Source organism: Jatropha curcas, chromosome 6 (assembly GCF_041381405.1).
Source record: "Jatropha curcas cultivar XTBG-Jc1 chromosome 6, XTBG_Jcur_1.0, whole genome shotgun sequence".
Lineage (NCBI taxonomy): Eukaryota > Viridiplantae > Streptophyta > Magnoliopsida > Malpighiales > Euphorbiaceae > Jatropha > Jatropha curcas.
In genome coordinates, this window is record NC_143156.1 from 23,668,407 (window position 1) to 23,690,368 (window position 21,962).

The following is a 21,962-nucleotide window of genomic DNA, read 5'->3' on the forward strand; positions in this document are numbered from 1 at the left end:
ATGCAAGAGCCTTACCTCCAAAGGTCGGTTATGGTGGTGGAATACATAATCTCACCCTAAACTTTTATTATTTTAAATTTATGGGACCCAAAATTTCAACTTATAAAATTATATTTATTAAACACTTTAATTCATAAATTATTTTTATAATATTTTAATTATTAAAATTATATTTATTAAACAATTATTTGAAATATGTAAAAATTATTATTTTAAAATTATATTAACTATATAATAAATTTATGTTTTGTATTTAGAAGTTAATCTCTAAAATTTAAGTTGTTAATACAGAAAAGTATGAAATATTATAGACATTTATAATTCAAGTGCACAATAAATTATCTACAAAATTAAAAGTGTCACATGGTTAAAGTTCAAAGTTTAAGAGTAAAATTATCTATTCAGCTAATTTTCTTTTTTACATAATTAAATATGAAAAAAATCAACACTAGTTGATAAATGTAATACCCCAAATTTTTATTTTTGAAATTTTTAAATTTAATTTAAATCAAAAATAAGAAATTTTGACCGTGTGGGCTGTAAATGTAACACAGTCTCAAATCGAGCCCAAATTTTTTGAGTTGGGCCCAAGCCCAAAAACAGATTATTCGGGAATTTCGATTAGAGAACACTTAAAAAGTTTCGATGAAATAAAATGGTACTCTAGTTACTAATTGATTACAAATGTATGTATATGTATGTAACTGCAATATAAATTAATTGTCTTAAAATCAAATATCATTACTATTAATATTGTATTATAATTGAGTAAATAGAGAAAATATTGCGAAACCGAACTAAATAAACAAAATAAGTCAAACCGGACCCGAAAATCAAATTGATTTTTCGAAAACCAAATGAATAACCTGAGAATCATGTGAAAAACCTGCAAATCGAGTAAAAATCTAGCTGAGTCGTTGAATCAGACCAATCCGGTTCGGATCGAACCGGAATCATCTAGAAATTGGACATACTTTATTTCTTTTCTTTTCTTCTTCTTCTTCCTTTCCTCTCCTGCGTCGACCTCATCTCCTCCTCCTCTTCTCCTCTTCTTCTCTTCCTCTTTCTTCTTCTTCTTCTTCTTCTTTCTTTCTTTCCTTTTTCTTTCTTTCTTTCCCTTTCTTCTTCCCTGCAACTGGGTCTGCGTCACTGCCAGCTCCTCCTCTAGCTCATCGCGCCACCACAGCCCCTTCTGCCTTCGATCGAGCAAGCGCCGCGCCTCACCCAGCTCGTCACGCCATCGCCACCGCCTAGCCGCCGCTCCAGCACGCCTCCGATCACCAAGCTAGCAGAAATTCAACAAAAAAAATTATATCGGGGTATAAATTAATTTAAATGCATTTTAGTTAATTAATTTAATTTTATTAATGATAGTTAATTAAATTTAGTTAGTTTAATTTTAATAATTTTAGTTGATTTAGTTAATGTTAATAATATTAGTTAATTAAATTAAGTTTATTATTTGCAGTTAATTAATTTAGTAGTATTAGTTAATGAAATTAATTTTATTATTTGTAGTCAATTAGTTTAGTTAAGTTAATGTTAGTAATGTTAGTTAATTAAATTAATTTTATTTGTAGTAAATTAATTTGGTTAATTTAATTTGGTAATTGTGAGTAGTTAATAGCTTTATAATATTAGTGTTGATATAATTAAGGTAGTTTAAAAATAATGTTATTGTAATGTATAAATTGGATTGTGTGGTGATGTTGAGATTGAAGGAGGATGGGAAAATGTTATTTGATTAATTGCCCGATGGATGGGCTGTGTGGTTTGAAATTATTAGATAAGCTGTTGATATTTTAACAGGTGGATAATCCAAATTTTAGGGGAGATGCTGCCGAAAAGTCGGTAGAAAATAAATTGTATTTTAGAAACTAAATTACTTATAGCGATTAAATTATTCATAGAAATTAAAAATATAGAATAAGATTATGAGAGGGATAAATAAACAAATAAATAAATAAACAAGAGGAACGAATTTATATATAGTTCAGTGAATTAAATACCAACTAAAGTTATTAACGTTATGAATATTATATGATCAATCGTATTATCATTATTAATATTATTATTATTAATCATATTAAATATTTTGATTAGTAGTATCATAAAATATTAATTACCAAATAATTAGACGTTTTACTTAACGAATAAATTAGAAGAAATAAATAAAATAAAGATGCACTATAGATATACAGTTTAGTTTGATAAGTTAGTGAACCGACGAGTAACGAAAACAAATAAATGAAAACAAATAAATGAATGTAAACTGCATTTTCCAAATTAGAATTCTTATGTAGAATTTTCTTATTTATGTAGAATTTTCTTATTATATAGATACTTATAAAGTTTCGGACTGTGAAGACAAAGGCTGGGAGCGCACAATAAGAAAGGCAGTCCTTTTAAGGACAACAAAAAAACTGTGAGTAGTGTTAGATAATTCGCCTCATCCGCCTGCATTCATGCATTCACGACTAAATGTTATCATGCATTACTGCTATATTGTGATGCACTATTTGTTGATATTAAATAATGCTTGATTACCTGTGATGTGATATTGCTGTGCCTTGTTTGTGTGGAATTGGGATGAAGTGGACCACTATGGGTTTGTGAGGACGGTATATGTGATATGGATCCTGAATATGATATGATATGAAGTTTGACCGTCAGCCGGGTAAATGGGAGATCGGCGCCCCCGTGTGCACCTGATGATATGGATTATACGGAAAACCACAGGATGGCTTCTTGTTGTTGCGCACCTGATGATCTAGATTTGATTGTAGCTCGCAGGGTGGTCTCCTGTTGTGAGCCCTTGATGATCTAGATTGGATGGAAACCACAGGGTTGCCTCCTGTTGGCATTTTTTTTTTTAAAAAAAAAAAAAAAAAAAAGAGAGAGAATGGAAAAACAATGAGAGGACTGGTCAGTGAGGATTAGACCAGTTGGCCGTATGGGGGTCGGCTCCCTGGTGCACATGTATGAGAGGGCGAGCCATGTGTGAGGACGGCTCGTTGGGGTTTTAGGTGGTGCCATTGACTAATTTCCACGTGATGTGATTATATGAATGTGATACTAATTATGGTTGCTGTTGTATTGTCATTTGTGTGACACTGCATGATCATAAATTTAATCGATAAACAAATAAAAATATTTTAGCATCTGTATGATTGTGTGGGGTGAGAGGGTTATCGAACCCTACTCATTGAGTTTGGCGCTCACCCCTGCCTACCTTTTTTTTTTTCAGGTAATAGAAGAAAGAAAAATGTTATGGAGTTGAGACATAAGTATAGAAGATTGTAAACGATAAATAAATGATGATGTAAATGTACAGGTAGAGTTCCGCAATTATATTCTAGTGGGTTGTAGATGAACTGTACTAGTGATATATAATTGAAATAAATTATTGAGCCTGTATCCACAATTATGAATAGTAAATGAGATTTGCATAATATAGACTTACTACGGGTTCGGGGGCCTTAAGCCCACCCAGGTCCTAGTGCCGGTCCGATCCATGGAAATGGGTCGTGACAATAAATAAATAAAAATTTAGGCCCTTTTATTTTTCCAAATATGAAAATATTTTGCAAATTTATTATTAAAAAAAGTTGAAGGAGTGTATGACAAGAATTCTTGGAATCCTTAAGGATAAATACATATTATTAATAGCATTCACTAGCAATTATCATAGTTTATAATTTTTATGTGTGCTTTTATATTTAATAAGAGAATTTTCAAAATCTGCTAATAATTTTTAATAATTTTATTATGTTGTAAATTATTTTTTTTAACTAAGCAATATAACAACAAACAATAGAAGATGAGCTTTTTTTTTTTTTTTTTTTTTTTGAAAGTGTAGAAAATGAGTTATTTAAAATATATTTTCTATGGTATTTAGCTTTTTTGAAAGTGTAAGTTAGAAATGTTCGATAAATTTAATTCTATAAATTAAAATATTTGATAAATCAAAAGTGAAAATTGAGAATATTTTAAAATAATAAAATTCAGGGCAAATTTATATAACAAAACCAAACATGCATGACCTTGAAATGTACAAAATTCAGGAACCCTCAGTATTCAATTGCCCTTTTCTTCTAGATTCTAGTGTGCCATTGTTTCATCCTTGTTCCTTTTCAATTTTTCTTCTCCTGTTAATTTCTTTAAGTCATTAAAAATAGAGAAGCCTAAAAGCCATAAACTCAACTGCACCATTTTAACAACCTCAACAAAAACAAACCTAATACCCAATCTCCCATTCTCTTTTTAGTTTATAAGGGACCATAGTTGGTAACTATTGGTACTAAAAAAGCATGGTCCAAACCCATCATAACATGCACACCAAAATGGCAAATCTCTCTTCTATTTTAGCCATAATTTTTCTAGTCTTCTTAATGACAATCATCAATCAATCCTCCTCAGCTAGGACTTTTGGCAATCCAACCCCAACTCATCAACATTCCCACAACAATAAGCACAATCCCAAAATCGCTTTCCTAATGCAAAATATACTCAATGTGACACACCCATCACAAGAACCTACAACCACTAAATTCACTAGCCAAATCCCATTCTCTAAACCTCTAGGCTATTTTCCTCCTAATAAAGGAATCCCTTTACCACAATCCGCTGTGGCCGGATTTTCATCGGAGACCCTCAAGTTTTCGAAAATTGGGCTATCGTTTCCGGCTAAGGCTACTCTACAAGAGTTGGAACTTGGGACTGTGACAAAAATTGATGAGCAATTGTTTGAAGGTGCAATGTATGGGTCTTTAGTAGTTGGAAAAGCAGAAGGGATATTTGTTGCTAGTTCAGAAGATGGAAATAGCCATATGGTGGCAATAACAGCAAATTTTGGCGCAAGTGAGTCGAAAGATGAACTGAAATTTTTTGGGGTTTATAAGAGGGATGTGCCTGAGTCTCATATTGCAGTAATTGGTGGAACAGGGAAATTTCAGAGTGCTAATGGCTATGCAGTGATTAAGGCTGTTAATGGAAGTTCTGTTAATGAAGTAGAGGAAGAAAATGGAATTAAGAAACTCCTTTCTTTCAATGTTTACCTTAGTTAGTCAAAAGTTTTACTAATCACTTATGTAATTACTTTTAATAATACTGTTTTAAGGATTGATTTGTCAATCTTTTCTCTGTTGTTGTAACTTGAAATATAAATATAACTATATTGTTCCTGTTATTTTGCTCTCATGAATTATATATTAACAGTGTAATCCTAATTGCAGAGATAATTAACATTTTGTCGTGGAAATAAGTTTTTCTAAAGAAGAAATTAAAGAAGAAGAAAAACTATGCTCATGTTCTTGAGCAGTGGATGCTCATTATCATCACTGGTCAATTTTAGGATATTGTATAAGTAAAAGTCTTTAATTACGATATATTACGTTTTAGAGATATCTGGTACTGAGGTTAAAGTGGTTATACAGGTGATACAGGATAAAGAGATTGAATATATTTTTAACAAAGACTATTCCTATATTTGGTAGACAAGGGTTCTTTTTCTTTTTCTTTTTTTTTTTCTTTTTGCCACCCTTTAGGGTTTTAGTATCTACATCATTATGAAAAACAGATAATATAGTTGCCAATATTAGACGTCTAAATTTTTGTTTGTTGGATATATCACGATCGGATTGTCTCAAATTGGATATTCGTATATATCCGTAACAATCCCATTTATAAACGAATCGGGTTTTATCTAATAAATTTGGATCGGATCATATGAAAATGAACATCTCTAACTAAAATACACCCTCTACAAAAATCATAATAGTCCCTTTGTTTTAATGGTTGATGAGATACAAGTTTTGAGCTGGTTGTAGATTACTAGCAAGCAAGCTATTCACAATCAGCTTATTGTAATATATTTAGTAATTAACTATTTGATATGCAGTTTATTGTAAAACTATCAACAAAGAAAGACTTCATATTTTTTTTCCTTTTTACAAACTAATTATATGCGAATGAAAATTTGTTTTTGCTGTAGAAAATACATATAACTTAATACTCTTTGGTGAGCCAAATTAAGAGTAGACAGATCCTCAAAGAATATTAATTAACTAATCAAAAAATTAATTTTGCCACCTTAACTGCTCAAACATCATTAATCAATCAAAACCTATAGGCATGCACAAACACTAATGTCCAATTCAGATTACACAAAATTCAATAATTATGGTCAATTTCACCAAATCATGCTCAAACCATTTAAGGGTATTTGGTATTACAACTAAGAGAATGTACAAACCAACTCCATTTAATCAAATCCACTTCTAAATTAATCATTCTCCTCTTTCTCTATATATACCCAAATGGACTCCTCATTTCTCCATCAAACACATTATTACTTTCTTCATCACTTGCATCTATTACTAACTCATACACCAAAATGGCTAAAGCATTACTCAAAGCCACTATCCACATATTCTTGTTAGCCATCACTTTCTCTGCTGCCAACTCAGCCAGAGTCCTTGATGACGTGGATCCACAAAATCCGGTTTTTGTGGACCCGCCTGCCACATTAACTATCCCTCCCTCTACTACATTGCCAAGTGGCCAAGTTCCTGCCATTGCTCCTGATGAGGCTGACTCACCACTCCCTGTACCACAAGTCCCTACAACTGTTGAAGCACCGGATGCTGATGTGGAAGCACCGGATGCTGATGTGGCACCTATAACTCCTCCCATTACTGTTGCAGCACCAATTCCTCTTCCCACTACCACCACATCCACATCACCTAGTGGACCGGCCACCGCTGTGCCTACAAGTGCCACGGTGGCAAATCCTGCTACCTCAGCTCCCCAATTATCTTTCTTTATGCACGATATCTTAGGTGGATCCACCCCGTCAGTGCGGGTGGTCACCGGAATCATTGCCCGGACCGACATCAATGGAATTCCATTCTCAGAACCGAACAACAACTTCTTCCCAGTCCAAGGTGGGATCCCACTAACCAACATTGACAATATTAACAACCTCATAAACCCTAACACAGCCCCATTAATCACAGGCCTAAACCCAGGCCAAACCGGTACTAGTACTGTACTACAAAACAGTGGTAACAACAACAACGTTGTCAACAGCAACAACCAACCGTTTGTCAGCGCCGGCCAGATTCCGGCATCGTCCACATTACAAAGGATCATGTTTGGGTCAATAACAGTGATTGACGACGAATTAACAGAAGGGCATGAGCTGGGTTCCGCCGTAATGGGCAAGGCTCAGGGCTTCTATTTGGCAAGCTCACTGGACGGAACAAGCCATACCATGGCATTAACTATTATGTTGCATGGGGAAGGTAATGGCCACGTTGAAGATACTATTAGTTTCTTTGGAGTACATAGGACTGCGTCGCACACATCACAGATTGCGGTGATCGGAGGAACCGGAAAGTATGAGAATGGAAAAGGGTATGCGACTGTTGAAACTCTTCCTCAGGAGAATCAACACGTAACAGACGGTGTAGATACTGTTATGCATTTCAATGTTTACCTGTCTGAGTAAAATGGGTGTATTTGTTTGTTTGATTTTATTTGCTAGATATGGTAATATTTGTGTAACCGTGTGTGTTTGGAAATTTGAATGACTATCTCATGCTATCTATGAAAGAAAATGAATCGAGAAATAGAATGAGAAATGCTTTGTGGGTTTTGGCTGAAAAAAATAAGGAAAATTTACTAAAGAAGGAAAAAAAAATTTTTTTCTTATAATGTGATATAATATATTTTAATTTTAACATATAAAAAATCTAAAAAGAAAAAAAAAAAAAAAAAAAAAACACATTTTGGCATAAAATATATGCATACATATACACGTGGCCCTAACTACTCCCATTCACTTGTAAGCAATTCCAACCACTAAAATATATCCAAATCGAAAACACAATACTTTATTCTTCTATCCAAACAGACGGACAAACAAACCAACGTCAATGGCAACATTACCCACTCTCCAACTCCCAACGACACCGTTTGCTTCTCCACGCGCTTCATTCCCCTCTACACTCAAGCCCCACTGCTTCTCCTTCACCGTTCGCGCCACTACCGATGATGATTCACCTTCCCAACCCGTATCCGCATCTGAATCCGATGGCGACCCTTTCGAGTCTCGTCTATCCAACGTCCGCCTCCGCTACCGAAGCGGAACCGGAAAGAAAGCTGAGGTCAGGAAGTCCAAGAAAGGAGTATCGAAATCTGGATCAGGATCTGGAATGTACCTACCGCCGGTGGCATTAAAGCAGCCGGTGTCAGATGGTTTGAAAGTGGAGTTTGGGTTTAGCCCGTATAGCGAGCGGTTAAATGGACGGATTGCGATTTTGGGGTTAACAGCGTTAATTTTGGTGGAGTTGGCGACTGGTAAAGGTGTAATTAATTACCACACGCCGGCAATAGTTTTAATTCAGGTGTATTTCGTAGCGGCGGTTGCTGGTTTGTATATTAAGTATGAGAAGGAGAAAGTTAGCGTTTGGCCTCAATCTTCTCCTTCTCCGGCCAAAGAATGAAATTTTTAAGAATTTCTAATATTCCTTTTGTTTTTAAATTTTTATTGGAAAATTTTGTGTTAATTAATAATTATGTTGGGTTTGGTTAATCTAATAATTTTTGTTTTGTGGATTTTAAACTTGTTTACTTATTATTTTAATATTTTTTTAATTGGAAGAAAAAGGAAAAATTCTGGTAATTTTGCCAATTCTCCCATAATGAACTATTAGTTGCCAAGTTAGTAGAGAATTATAATAATGAACTATTAATTGTAAAATATATAAATTAACCTATTTTATCAAAATGCTCAGTTTTGATAAAACTAGAGTGTAGAATGTTAATAATTTCATACCTACTAATGAATAAATAAATATTACTTAAGCTAAAAACAAAAATGATTACTTAATTACTAAAACATGTTTTAAATGTTTAAACATTTTTGTTTGTTTCTCTAAAAGAATATATTATTGTTATTTTTTTTTTAAATTCTCCTTTACTTGATTTATAATATTATAATATATATTCAAGAAGTATTAGATGCAGTTAGATTTTGCCTAGATTTTTTTTTAGAATAAGGATATGGTTAAATTTATTAAAATATATAAAAAATAATTTATAACAGAGAAATAAAAGATTTTCTACCAATTTTCTTTCTGCTGAAAAAAAGTAGAAATTTACAAAGAATAAATGACATATATATGTAACTAGTCATGTTTACCTGCTAATAGGTTAGAATGACACAAAAAGATAATTTTTCTATCTATACATAATTTTGAATTGATAAAAGAAAATCATCTTTCTGTTTCATATGCATTAAATGTTTCCTTAAATTCTCTTTTTCAAAAAAGGCTAAAGAAAAACAGATGCATGCCCAAAAAATCATTAAATTGTAATTAATAAAACATACAACAGAGCTATTTGTGCTTATTTCATTTCTCATCTCTGAGTAAAATATTTAACATTTTCCAATCCTCCCCAATTAAAAAATGAATCATTGTTTTATAAGACAAAAAGGAAGAATCTAAAGCGTTATGTTAAGGTGCTTCTTTCTAGCTCTCTCTGTCCCTCTGCAATGCGATTCTAAAGGGGAATCTGTGCTCTATTCCTCGTGCGTGTGTTTCGTTTTGTACATCTATCAACTACTCTTGCTAAAGTTACAGGCAATCCCTCTGCCAGCTTGACCTCTCAGTTCCAAGTCAGAAAATTAACCCAAATCTTCAATTTGTACATCATATTGTTGAGGGATGCACAATTTCCATGATTTTTCTTTTACTGAAGCAATCAAAATACAACTAGATACAACCGCATTCGCTACAAGGTTGTCCGTGTCAGAAAATCATTAACAGCCAGAGTAGCATCTCCGTGTGACACAGAACCCTCAGGTTCTGGTATGTATAGACTAGAAGAAGAAGCCTGCACATTAAACATTCAACATTAATTCAAAACAAACATTAACCAATGAACTAGCATACATATTAACCGAACATCCAAAAGCTTATACCATGTGGTCATTCAACACAAATTTCATCCACAAAAAACTGAAACATGCTTTAACCATAACCCACTGGACCCGGTTCCTAAGTCTAATTAGGTCATTAACAGTATGCTAAACAAAAAATAGAGAACTAAAAGAGACCAAAATGCTCTGCTGATGGGGTTGCAAAGCCAGGGAAAAGAAACTGGAAACTTGGTGTCTCCATGACAAATGTTGTGAAAATCTGCATAGATCCTGGAAAGCTTTAATCATCTTATACCAACTGCCAATTCTGGTTCCATCACTAATGGTCTTTCATATGGTAGCCATATCTGGCCTTTAGAAAACCAGAGAGCATATATCCATGTGATCCAATAAAACTATGAAAGAAAGGGGTGATCACCATTCAGTTTTGACTGAAAAACCAAACCGAACGGCCTTAATTCTGAAATTTGGTTCAGTTCATTTTAAATCCTGAATTTTCAGTTATTTTTGGTTCTATTTGATTTTTTGTATTAAAAAAATCGAAAGGGCCAGACCAAACGAAACTGAAACTGAAATGTTTTGCTAGTCTACAGTTTTTCATTCAGGTCAGTTTTTTTGTTCAGTTTGAGTAAAAACAAGTTGTGCTGAATTTACAAAACTGAAAAAACCAAACTATTTAGGTGAGTTAAGCAAGGAAAGAATAACTTCATTTGGCCCCCTACACTTTAAATTGTTGAAAGCAAATGCTACTGATACCTCACTAGACCTTAAATTGTTGAAAGCAAACATAACTAAATCTTGACAGGACTGGACTTCCAAAGCTTGGTTCTTATACAGGAATGAAATAAACATTCCTGTGAAAATTACACCAAAAGAAAAATTCAAAATTGGAAATACCTTCGTATCAAGCAACAACTCTCCACTACCATCTGCCGTGAGGCATGCCCCATGTGCTTTTAACCACTCAATACATTCATCTAATCCAGCTGAGTCCTGGTCATGTCCTTCAGCTGCACTGGGGAAGCCCAAAACCTGTGCAATATATGAAACAGGTACTGTAGGGCGATATGAACGTGATATGCAACTCACAGCCTTATACCGCATCTTTTCAACATAAAGATCTGCAAAAATACAAAAATTATCATGACTTATCACACATTGAATTAATCACTAGAAATGAAAAAAGGGGGAATTTCAAAATATATACCCACCCATAAGGCACGTGTTCAAGTTAGGAGCTGTTTTATAAAGTCTGAAGAACATAACATAGTTTCCCGAGGTGACAGCTGCACGAACTGCAAGAGCATGTTTAACAGCTTTATCCTTCTTAGCTTCCTTTGTTAATCTGGTCACTCCAACAACAAAATTGTATTTATTATTCAAGGTTATTGTAAGAAGTATTTAATGGAGGGGGAACAATCTGCTTCTATGAATGTAGAATCAGCACATGATAAGCACACTCCATGTACACCATATACATTACCCATAAAATAAAAAATAAATAAAAAAAGAGAAGAAGAGAAGCACATGTGCATTAAAAGAATGATAGAGAATATGCAGTCTGGATAAAATTTTAACCATCTTTCCAAATCTTTGGTGCAGTATGTGCTATGAAAGAAAGGAGAAAGAGAAAGAACAATCAAAGAAGGTAAATGAGCCTTCCAAAATACTTTAAAACTCCACATAAATTAGTCAAAGCCAAAGAAAACAGTCAACATAGAATAGAGTTTCTCAAAGAATAGTTCCTTGTATCAGGAATAGTGACCACAAAAAAAAAAAGATTTTACAACCATGGGTAAAGCATTAATGCTGCTGTTGTTTCAGAAATTAAGCAATATTTGTAAAGTAAATATAATCAACCAACCATTACCGAAAGCAAACATTATAGTACTAAAACCACATGCAAAACTGCTAAAAATTTTTTCACAATGGGGAATGTTCTACAACTGTAATTTAGCAAGTGCACAAACAGATGTATTTGAAAACATCAAGATGAATGAGTGGAATGCTTTCTGAAAGCTGAAAATGGAACATCAAAAAACAAGACAGTTTTGAACTAATGCTTTCCTACAACAGTTTTGAGCTAGCTTTTAGCGTCTTTGACTAAGTCAAAACTCTATCTCTATTAATTGTATCGTCGGCAACATAGTATTTATAATAACTTCTAGAAGTTGAGGGAGTTTTTCATCAACGTTCAACATTTTAACGTTTAGCGTTTCACATAAATTAATTAAATTTTTTTGACAATCATATCCATTGTTTTTTTTTCCGAGTTCAGCTAATTAAACAACTAATGTCCGTTCATGTAATTTTAGGTTAAACAATTATTTTTACCGAAGACTTCTAACTTAAACCACTATATAAATTATCTATCAGCTAAAAACTAATAGTTACTATGACAGCTAACATCCATTAAAACAGTTAATATTGCCGAACAAAAATTAGTCAATTCACTAGTGAATTATCCATAAGAGGAAAAATATCATGTCATCAATTTATCATAACTATCAACACAAAATGCATATATATGGCAGAGAAACATCAATATGCACATAACCAGGAATGCAGTTCATGATCAAGTAACCGTGTAATGGGGGACCTCAACTAAGATATATGTTAAAACAAAATTCTAACAAAGCCAAAATTATGCTAATTTTACTAACCTCGACATTGATGATACAAGATCTCTGTTATTATTAGAGTGCAAGATAACACAAAGTAGGTTGTAAGCTGCAAACTCCATATGGCATCCTTCAATTCCTTCAGCATAGAGGGTTTTTAATTGTGATTGGCACTGACACAAAGAATTGAATCAAAGTATAAGCATCAATGTGAATTATATTTATCATATACTAAAAGCATTAAATAATATGGTATTGAAAGAAACAACTTCTTGATTGTTTCAGATGTCTATCTGAGCATTTCATTTGCATGTTATGGCTGTCAAATGCCACTAGATTCCAAACTTTCTATGACCCAAGCTTCTAGCTTATAAATGACTAACATGCATATGCAGTAAAGATAACACTGATAAGCATTGGTTTTTGAATAATTGTTAGAAGAAAGGCCGAGAATGTAGGCTAAAACTTCACTAAGCTAAATTGAGTATGACACAGAAGACGTAATAAATAGGTATCTTAAAAACTCATACTTTTCACACACCATTCCTCTACACAGTTTAAACATTCTTCAACATCTCAATGGTCTTTGATTGTACCACAGATATAACTCTTTAGACTTAACTGCCATCGGTAATGTCACATTGAAAATGCAGAACTATTTCCTTAGAAGAATGAGGAGGCTAGCCCTTAGAAGGAAAATGACTTCAGAAGAAGACCGTGAAATCATTGATGCATAACTAATGCCAAAAAATAAAAGAAAAGAAAAGAAAAGAGAAGAAAGAAAGGCAGTCCTGTGAGAAAGAATCAAAAATGTTTCTCAGCCAACTAAAAAAAGTGACCAACCTGATTATACTCGGGCAAGTCCCCTACTTCCACCGCTAACCGAGCATGAGTTTCATAAACCTGAAAATGATTAAAAGATTAGCATTAACTATGAAAAGACCCACAATTCTGATATATATGCACTCATCTAAACTCAAGTGAAGCTTTGACCAAATTAAAAACCATGAAACTTTTGATATCAAAGAATCAAATATACCTTAACCGTTAGCTGATTCCGTATTCGTTGTACAGTTAGATCTTGGCGAATAGACTTCAATTGGTCACATTTATAAAGGTAGTTCTTCTGGGAATTTTGAACCATATGCAGAGCTCTCTCTAGAACTTCTTCTGGCCTCACCTGTAAACACCATATATTTTAATCAAAATAATTCCATTTCAAATGAACTCTTGGACTTTGCCATCTAAGAAAATTAAAAAGAACTAGAAAAGCAAAACATCGGATATTTACAGTGGAAGGATCAGGTGCAGAAGTGAGGCGCAAATAACGTTTCTCAATTTCTTGGCTGGTCCCTTTAACAGTAAGTGCATCCCAGTCAATGTCTTCAACTGCTCTGCTTCCACCGTCATCAAAATTCTTGCTAAGCATCAAAGCACTAGCACGTTTACTGTACAAATTTCCAGCTCCAGCATTTTTCGGTTTAAAGTAATTAATTTCTGATCGATGCCCTTGCCCCTTTTCAAAACGCTTAGAGCGATTCTCACGTTTCTTTTTTTCCTCTGGTGAATTTGCAAGTGCTATTGCACCAGAATAATAAGCTGCTAAACTTTGTTCCTTATCACTATCACTTGACACATCACCATTTTCAACGCCATTGAAACCATCAGCAAGACGTTGTTTCTTGAATGGTCTCTGTGCACTTTTACTCGTTTTGTTCTCTGGTAAAGAAAACTTAATGTCACCGAAGGCATCATCCTTGCTGTCGGAATTCCCACTTAAAGGCTGCAGTGTGAAATAAAATTAGTATGATAAAAACCAGATTTAATCATTTGAATAACACTAAATTGCTAGCCATGCAAAAGCCAGAGATATTACCTTCACACTAAAAGAACTAAATAGTAGAATATGAACAAAAAAAATATACCTTCCTATCCCAACCAGCATGTTTTACACTATCAATAGTGATGGAAATAGGTTTTTCAACCAACTTCTCCTCAGGTAAAGGCTCCCACCGGCTTTTAGATCGTTTACTTGGACTCCTTTTGTACTTCGGTAATAAAGCAACAGGAGTTGAAGATTGTGAACTCCTATGGCCCAGAAAAGATATTAGAAATTAGCACTACTAGAATAAACAACTTGTGTCCAAATTTTCATTCCTACAAGCAGAAATTAGATTACGAAAGTGATGAAAGGAACAAAATAACAAGAATAAAGAGAGAGACATAAATAACAAGATATGGACAGAGAAAGAATACACACTCCTTATTGGGCAAATCAGGGTTTGGTAAAGGAAAAAGGGGCTCAGTATCCCAGTCCCGAGTGTGAAGCGTGCCATCAGCAGTTGCCTTAGTAATAATCTGGACAAGAAGAAGAGAAATACTTGACATAAATGTCACCAAAATTCAAAAGGAACCACAACATTAGCAAGAAAGTAAGATATCATTTATGATGCATGTATTAGATAGCCCGCTAGGTAAGATCTATAAAAATGAACGACCGCAAAGGACAGACAAAGAAATTGTTTCAAGTAACAGCACTCAGCACATGTAGCCTCAATTTGAATAACGGTTAAAATTTAAATCAATCCACTACCAAAAGCTTGTTAACTATCAAATCTTCTAAATGTGATTGAAGTAGGACAAAGAAAATAAACAATGAATTAACAAATGTGAGGTAATCAACAGGAAAGTGATGATCAAATATTATAGTATGGCACGCATACTTAATGTTACCAAAAACTTCATACCAGAATATTTATGTAGTTCTATTCTCAGTGTGGTTTTATGCATGGTTGTTAAAATCCCCATCCAGGTCGAAATTTGGCTGATCAATCCAGCTTGTAGAATTCTTCCACTAGAAGAATAATTGTAAAATTGGTTCAGGATTTTTAAGACTGTACAGAATCGTATGAGATCATTTCAGAATTGGGGTCCAAAGTAGGATTCTACCAAATTTTCCAAATACTAATAAAAAAATTGTTTTACTAATGGTTTCAGATCTAATTATTTTGAAGAACTAAAACCAAATATTTAAGGAAATTAAACAAGTCCATAAAGGTTATTAAAAATGCAGAAGATAATAAAAAATCTATTTTTCCTAATAAAATGTAATTCTCCATCTATTTTTTTTACTTTAACAAGCAAATACTGAAGTACAAAAACAACATGGTGAATATAAGACAAAAATACGAAAACTAAATTTAAGTTATATAAGTTGAGTAAAAGATTAAGAGTTTTATCTTTCCATCCATGCACATAATAATAATGTTAATGAAGACCATTATTGTTGTATATCTAAGGAATGTGGTGCATGAATTGCATTTTTAAGATTCATTAAGTTTTTTTTTTTTTTTTTTGCTTAAATATTAAAGGCCATATTACAAAATTTTCTAAACCAATTTTTAAATGTATAATGATTTACTTAGTCAAAATGCGCTGATAACTCATTTCATAAAAAGAATAAGACCATAATAGAGCAAACAGTCAGAACAAGGCCCATTGGTATTATATTAGAGAATGCCCAAAGGTACTATGTTAAAGAAGGCGCAAATTTAAAATGGGAGAATGGGAGTTAAGTTTTGAAAGGAGGAGAAAAAAGAAAGAGTGAGAAACACCATCTGTCCCAACAAGAAAAGCAGGGAAAACAAAACTTTTGCACATCACAACATTCTCACATACTGCTTGTCTTTGCTCCATTGATGTTTTCCATATCAAAAGTTCATAATCTCCTTTCTTCTTCAAATAAAAACTGGATCACTAGCTTTGGATCCACATTGTGCACCATCAAAATCCAAATTGCCAAAGCACCGTGATCCCTGATGCACATCCCAGGTAATGGTACCCTTGGAGTTTGAGCAAATTAGGTAACTATGGGTTGGTCAATACTTCCAGTGGCAGATGTTTGTATTAGCTACTTGTGGTCAAAATTATGAGGCATGCTTTAAGAATAAAGGATTATGAAAAAATGTTTTTAGTATTTTTAATTTTCTATTTACAATTTCTAGGATCTTACAATTCCCAATCCAATCCTATAGACCTCCCCACTGATTCAATGTAGGACCCCAATTTTAATAACCTTCGCTTTAGGTACTATTTAGTATTCATTGTTCTTTGCTTGTCTTGCCAACATCTTGCCATTGCGCATCACATTAGCCAAGATATGGGCAGATGTTAAAGTGGCAAGAGGGTCATGGTTTCACAAAAACTGAAAATACAATTGAAGATCGTCATTCCAGCAAGACTCATTCCATATTACTAAATCATCCTTATGTTATATATTTTGCAGTCTGCTTATTGCCAAATATTCACTTTTATTTTGAACAATGAGAAACATGGAATTAGATAACTTGTTTTTCAATGCTAAGTACAAAATGCGGGCTTAGCATGGGATGCACCAAGTGGAAGCAGTACAAGGAGCAAGAATGAGAATGGGAGTGTGAATATGAGAGCATCAACAGTAAGACAAGTCAAAAGGTCTACAGAATCCTTATCCCAATACATACAATATATATATATATATATATATATATATATATATATATATATATAATTCCTGAATTAGAATTTTGAATTCACAAGTTCAAAAACAATTTACTCGTGAAGTGAGTAATTCAGATTGGAAGGAAGCGTGCGTTTTTTTTTTTTTTTTTGGGAATTAGTTCCAAAATTAACATCATGCCATCAAAGAAGTGGGGGACCATCCGGAAAAGGTAAATCAACAAATGTAATTTGAAATTCAGAGGTCAAACTGCTAATTAGAGCAGCTTATTGACTAATGCTACTGACCTCCTTCATAACAGACTGACAAGCTGCCATTTGTGGATCATTTTCACAGTGATCTTGACAACGTCTCAATGCCCTTTCAACATAGAAGCGTAGGGAATTGGGGAACATACCAGGCTGCAAGCAATAAAAAAGTTACCAACCATCGCATGAATGTAGATTATGAATGTCGAATAGATAAAGTAGGTGTTTTGGGTCCGAAGGCAAGAAATCATCCAAGGGTGCCAGGCAACCGTATATCAGGTTTTAGGACATTCGAGTCACAAAAGATCAAGAGTTAACCATCAAACAGGAAGAACTCCATAAATAAAACAATCATACCTTAAGTATTGAGTCCGCTGCATCATTAGACAACACTTTATCATTTGGCTTTGGCATTGAGACAGCAATATAGGCAGGTTTTGCCACTGCTGTAGCAATTGCAGAGCCATCTTTTTCGGGTTTTGACAAACCCAAAGCCAAATTTGAAGCAATTCTAGGATTTGTTGGGATCTGCAATTTGCTTACCCTTCGCGTATCTAGTGATGGAACTGTTTGTACAGGAGATTGATAACTCTGGGGCACCTGATGAGCAGCAGGATATTGTGAATTAGGAACTTGAGGATTAGTCTTTTGTTGTTCCTGAAAATTATCATAAGAAGATTTTGAATCCAAAGTTATTTGAAAGTGTGGTTGCATAGGAGTAGGACTAGCATGATTATTTTGAAAACTTGAAGTTCCTTGTTTCCAGTAGCCATCATGAGTACCACTAGTAGTTGAGCCCCCCTGATAAGAAAATCAGAGAAAGGAAAAGTTAGTAGAGTAACCAAATTTTGGAATATGTAATGAACCAAAAGCAATAACAAAGGTAGTCTGCCATAAACCAAATAATGCAGAATAACTACCTGGAAATTTAGTGTTGCAACAAGCCAATAACAAAATAATGGCATCAGGAAAAGATATCACTTATATAAAGATAGTCATAGCATTCTATTTTACATATATCGATTGGTGAGAGGGGCGAACCTGGATTACTCGGTCCACAAAAGTGGTTTTCATTCTCTCGGTATCTAATACACAACATTCTAGTTCACTTAATTTTTGAAGCACAACATTCTTACTGTCTATTAAATTCCTTTAGTTTTAAACTACAATTACACACTAATAACCAATTTACTTGTGTAATTCATGAAGTTTGTGATTCTTCTAAGTTCTAGGTGACAAGAAAAACCAAACCTGTAAAGAAGGCAACTCAGATGAAGTGGATTCCGGCCTCCAAGACGTGGTGAAAGAAGAGGGATGCTGGCTGTTGGAATTTGGGTATGCCCCAGTAACACCAGAAGCTGAGTTCACCTGATTAGATGTACTAGCAACAGACAAGTGTTCCGTCCCAGGAGCACAAGTTACTTCTGTTTGGTTGTAATAATCTGCCCATTGCTTGTAGTGCTGTTGGTAATTTATTGGAGTTGCAGCTGCAGTACCAGAATTATAAGCACTTGCTGTGTCTGAAGTGTAGTTTGCATACTGATGAGTTGTATAGTTTGCATAATTTCCATCACTCCATAAAGCAGTCTGATTACTGTATCCGCTACTTGGGTAAGCTCCAGCTGTCTGATAATCACCAGGATTGTAATAAGTGGCTGAATAACTTGGAGTGCCAGCATAAGACCCTGTATTCTGAAATGAGGAAAGAGGCTGATAAGGAGCACCTGTGTTTTGATATGCTCCTAGAGGCTGAGAGTATGCATGGTTAGGTTGCTGCTGAGAATATGAATGGTTAGGTTGCTGTTGATAGCCATTATAGTAACTTGGATATCCTGTGCTCGCATAACCATATGGATCTGTAGGATTCGAGTATGACGCAAAGCTACTATAGTCCTGTGAGGCACTTGCTGTCCCCAAAGTCGATGAACTAGCAAGAGATGTTGCATTCAGGCCTTGTTGGACAGATCTTGCAGGTGGCTCTGTTTGCTGATCATGGTGATAAGTGGATTCTGTGGAACGATTATCCACCCTATGCATGGTCCATGGAGCAGCTTCAGTTGTGGGCGGAAGATATGAAGAAGCATGTGGCTGGCTTGCATCAACAACATATCGACTCTGAAAGAGATGTGAATAAAAGTTGGTTAGTGTTTAAATAACTGCAGAAGTCAACCGAATCCTAAAACAATCAAAGAAACAAACTCAACTACATAGAAAATGAAAGCCACAAAGATACTAAAAGATAAAATGAGAGACAAAATAATAATTAGCTAACATTTCACTGCAGCAAGTTTAGAGAGACCATGAATAGCAATTGCTATTCTATAAGTGTCTCCAAAAACAGCAATGAGTAAATTTAAACTATTAAAGTTAAACAAGCAGAGGTGTATGATATTGAAGGGCAGAATAAGCAGAATCCATAATAGCAAATCACTTCTTGCTTAAATCCTTTTACTTATTCGTAGAGATTATTATGTCAACAGAGAGAGTTTAAATCCACAGTGCTCTCTAGAATGTGAAGAATAGAAGCATTTTAGAAGATACGCATCATAATTGGCAGGTTACTACTTGGGGCTGTGCACATTTATTGAAAATCTGAATTCACTCCCTTGCACTAAATGTAATTTCCTTGAGAATAAAATGTCCGTAATAGGGGAAAAAAACTCCACAATTACTAATTCACATATATACAAGCTACAACTTCCAGAGTCAAACTTTGAAGAGGCAAAACAGTACAAGCTTTATAAAGGGAAGCACAGGAACGGTTAGGAAATAAATAATTTTAACACAAAAAATTGAATACTGTTCCTAGCAGCAGCAAACAAAATCTTTAAAGCTTGAACTTCATCATACTCCCAATTCAATGGTAATGCCTGAAATAACCTTTATTATCTAATTGAAAGTTAATTAGGATCCATGCAATGTTTCCTGATTATGATTATCTGCTAACTTAGCACAAAAGAGATGATATTCATAAGTAACAGTTCATAAAAATAAACTGCAAAGCATGAGATCTACATGCATATATACATACATATACATACACATATACATACAGCAAATTTTTAAATAATAGAACCAGTAAAAATTTCTCTTGCGAATATAGACATGAAAAATGTTGTCAACACTTAAAACCCACACACATTTTTAGAAAAGAAGTCCAGAGGTAGGAACCAGATCATTACACTTGCAATACAAACATCAAAATATTTCAATACAGTCAGTCAAAACAACATGGATATCCAAATTAAAATCAAAGGATCTAGTCTACAGATCAAATCATTACAATCCAACTTAAATACACACAATAGCTCCCCTCCCAAGATATTGTTCACTTTGATCATACTATTCGCCTAAAATCACGTTATGTGGCAAAGATTGACAGCAAACTTGGAATTCAACCAACAATTCATAACAATTGTTGATAACATCACTCCAAATTCAAGAAAGCAAAAAAAATCCACTTCAAACAAGCAAGTAATGAAGCTGAACGACAAAAAGAAAGTACAAATCCTGCTCCATGTTCGATGAATAACAGTAATTATGCCCCCCAACTAAATCAAATCCAAAAAGCAAAAGGTAAAATTACAATTAGAACATCGATAAGTTAAGCTGATAAAGAACTAAAAAACTTCACCTCAAGCGAATTCGGGTCGACATGGGAAATACTCTGCATATTAACTCCTTGATTCATCGTTACATTAACATACTGAGAATTCACCAAAACGTAAAAATCAGCTTAAACCACAAAACCCTAATTGGAAAAAAATAATAAAAGAAAAATTCTGACCTATAATTGAATAAAACCTAGTCAAGAAAAACTGCAGCATCCGCTCAATATGATCGGAGAGATCGGGAAAGAAGAGAGGTAATTAGCAGAGAAGGAAAAAATTGAGATTCAAAACAGAACAAAAAATAAATAAACAAATCAATAAAGTATGGGTCGTGTATATGTTAAGTACAAATATATAAAGAATTAGTAATGGAAAATAAAATTTAAAAAAATAGAAGGGAAAAATAATCGGGACGAAGAGATATCCGAGAGAAGTAGGAAGGAGAAGGCGAGGGTGTCAATGTTGGGTCGTGTTTGGGTCATGAAATCTTTGTGTTGGCGTTAGGGAGAGAGAATGATAATTATTTTGGAATTAAGGGTTAAATATATACAGTTATAAACTACCACAACTTTAACTTGTTTTTAAATTTTAATTTTGGCATAATCATATTGTTAATTAATTAATGTCATTTTGCTAATTTTTGATTAATGTCATTTTTCTTTTATTTATTTTACTGTTTAAAATTTATATTTTTATTAATTAAAATTTTCAAAGGATAAATTTCGTTTAGTTAAATGTATTTAACCCAAATTTTTATTAAAAAACTAAAATAAACAATTTAGGAGAAGTATGGTATAGTTCAATCGATTTATACGAGGAGATTGAAATCACTTACCACCCCAACCAACACTTTATTTGTATTTAATAAGCATTTTCATCAACAGTAATGACTGATAGAGGTCTCAATTTAACTGTTAATATTATTTTATTTAGACTCCATTAACTTTTAAAAAAACTACTAATAAAATTTTTAAATTAATATTTTTATATTTACTTTATTTATATTTATTTAAAAATAATAATATTTATTAATATACT

At 33.6% G+C, this 21,962-nt stretch overlaps 4 protein-coding genes across 6 annotated transcripts; 3 read left to right on the forward strand and 1 right to left on the reverse strand.

Annotated features, from left to right (window-relative positions):
• Positions 1 to 988: 988 nt before the first annotated feature.
• LOC105635619 (dirigent protein 25) lies at positions 989 to 5,188 on the forward strand. 2 transcript variants are annotated; one of them, XM_089723562.1, is made up of 3 exons: positions 989 to 1,319; positions 2,323 to 2,425; positions 3,248 to 5,188. In XM_089723562.1, the coding sequence occupies exon 3, from the start codon at positions 4,311 to 4,313 to the stop codon at positions 5,064 to 5,066; it is 756 nt and encodes a 251-aa protein (XP_089579688.1). In that variant the 5' UTR covers positions 989 to 1,319; positions 2,323 to 2,425; positions 3,248 to 4,310; the 3' UTR covers positions 5,067 to 5,188. The 2 variants fall into 2 exon arrangements, with proteins under 2 accessions (XP_089579688.1, XP_089579687.1); XM_089723561.1 differs by having other exon boundaries at positions 2,341 to 2,425.
• Positions 5,189 to 6,189: 1,001 nt separating this feature from the next.
• LOC105635010 (dirigent protein 9) lies at positions 6,190 to 7,643 on the forward strand. The gene has a single exon (XM_012217990.4). The coding sequence runs from the start codon at positions 6,395 to 6,397 to the stop codon at positions 7,508 to 7,510; it is 1,116 nt and encodes a 371-aa protein (XP_012073380.1). The 5' UTR covers positions 6,190 to 6,394; the 3' UTR covers positions 7,511 to 7,643.
• Positions 7,644 to 7,871: 228 nt separating this feature from the next.
• On the forward strand, positions 7,872 to 8,619 carry LOC105635018 (FKBP-type peptidyl-prolyl cis-trans isomerase). Its single transcript, XM_012218003.4, has one exon. It carries the CDS (start codon positions 7,938 to 7,940, stop codon positions 8,505 to 8,507), a length of 570 nt encoding a protein of 189 aa, XP_012073393.1. The 5' UTR covers positions 7,872 to 7,937; the 3' UTR covers positions 8,508 to 8,619.
• A 736-nt stretch (positions 8,620 to 9,355) lies between these two features.
• On the reverse strand, positions 9,356 to 21,442 carry SAC3A (SAC3/GANP/Nin1/mts3/eIF-3 p25 family). Of its 2 annotated transcripts, XM_012218024.4 has the most exons (15): positions 21,101 to 21,442; positions 20,948 to 21,019; positions 18,565 to 19,428; positions 18,043 to 18,114; positions 17,671 to 17,913; positions 17,353 to 17,466; positions 14,828 to 14,925; positions 14,493 to 14,655; positions 13,859 to 14,350; positions 13,607 to 13,747; positions 13,411 to 13,470; positions 12,610 to 12,740; positions 11,158 to 11,291; positions 10,844 to 11,067; positions 9,356 to 9,900 (listed from the first exon to the last, which is right to left on the reverse strand). In XM_012218024.4, exons 2-15 carry the CDS (start codon positions 21,002 to 21,004, stop codon positions 9,799 to 9,801), a joined length of 2,895 nt encoding a protein of 964 aa, XP_012073414.1. In that variant the 5' UTR covers positions 21,005 to 21,019; positions 21,101 to 21,442; the 3' UTR covers positions 9,356 to 9,798. The 2 variants fall into 2 exon arrangements, with proteins under 2 accessions (XP_012073414.1, XP_012073405.1); XM_012218015.4 differs by having other exon boundaries at positions 17,671 to 18,114.
• Between the last annotated feature and the right edge of the window lie 520 nt (positions 21,443 to 21,962).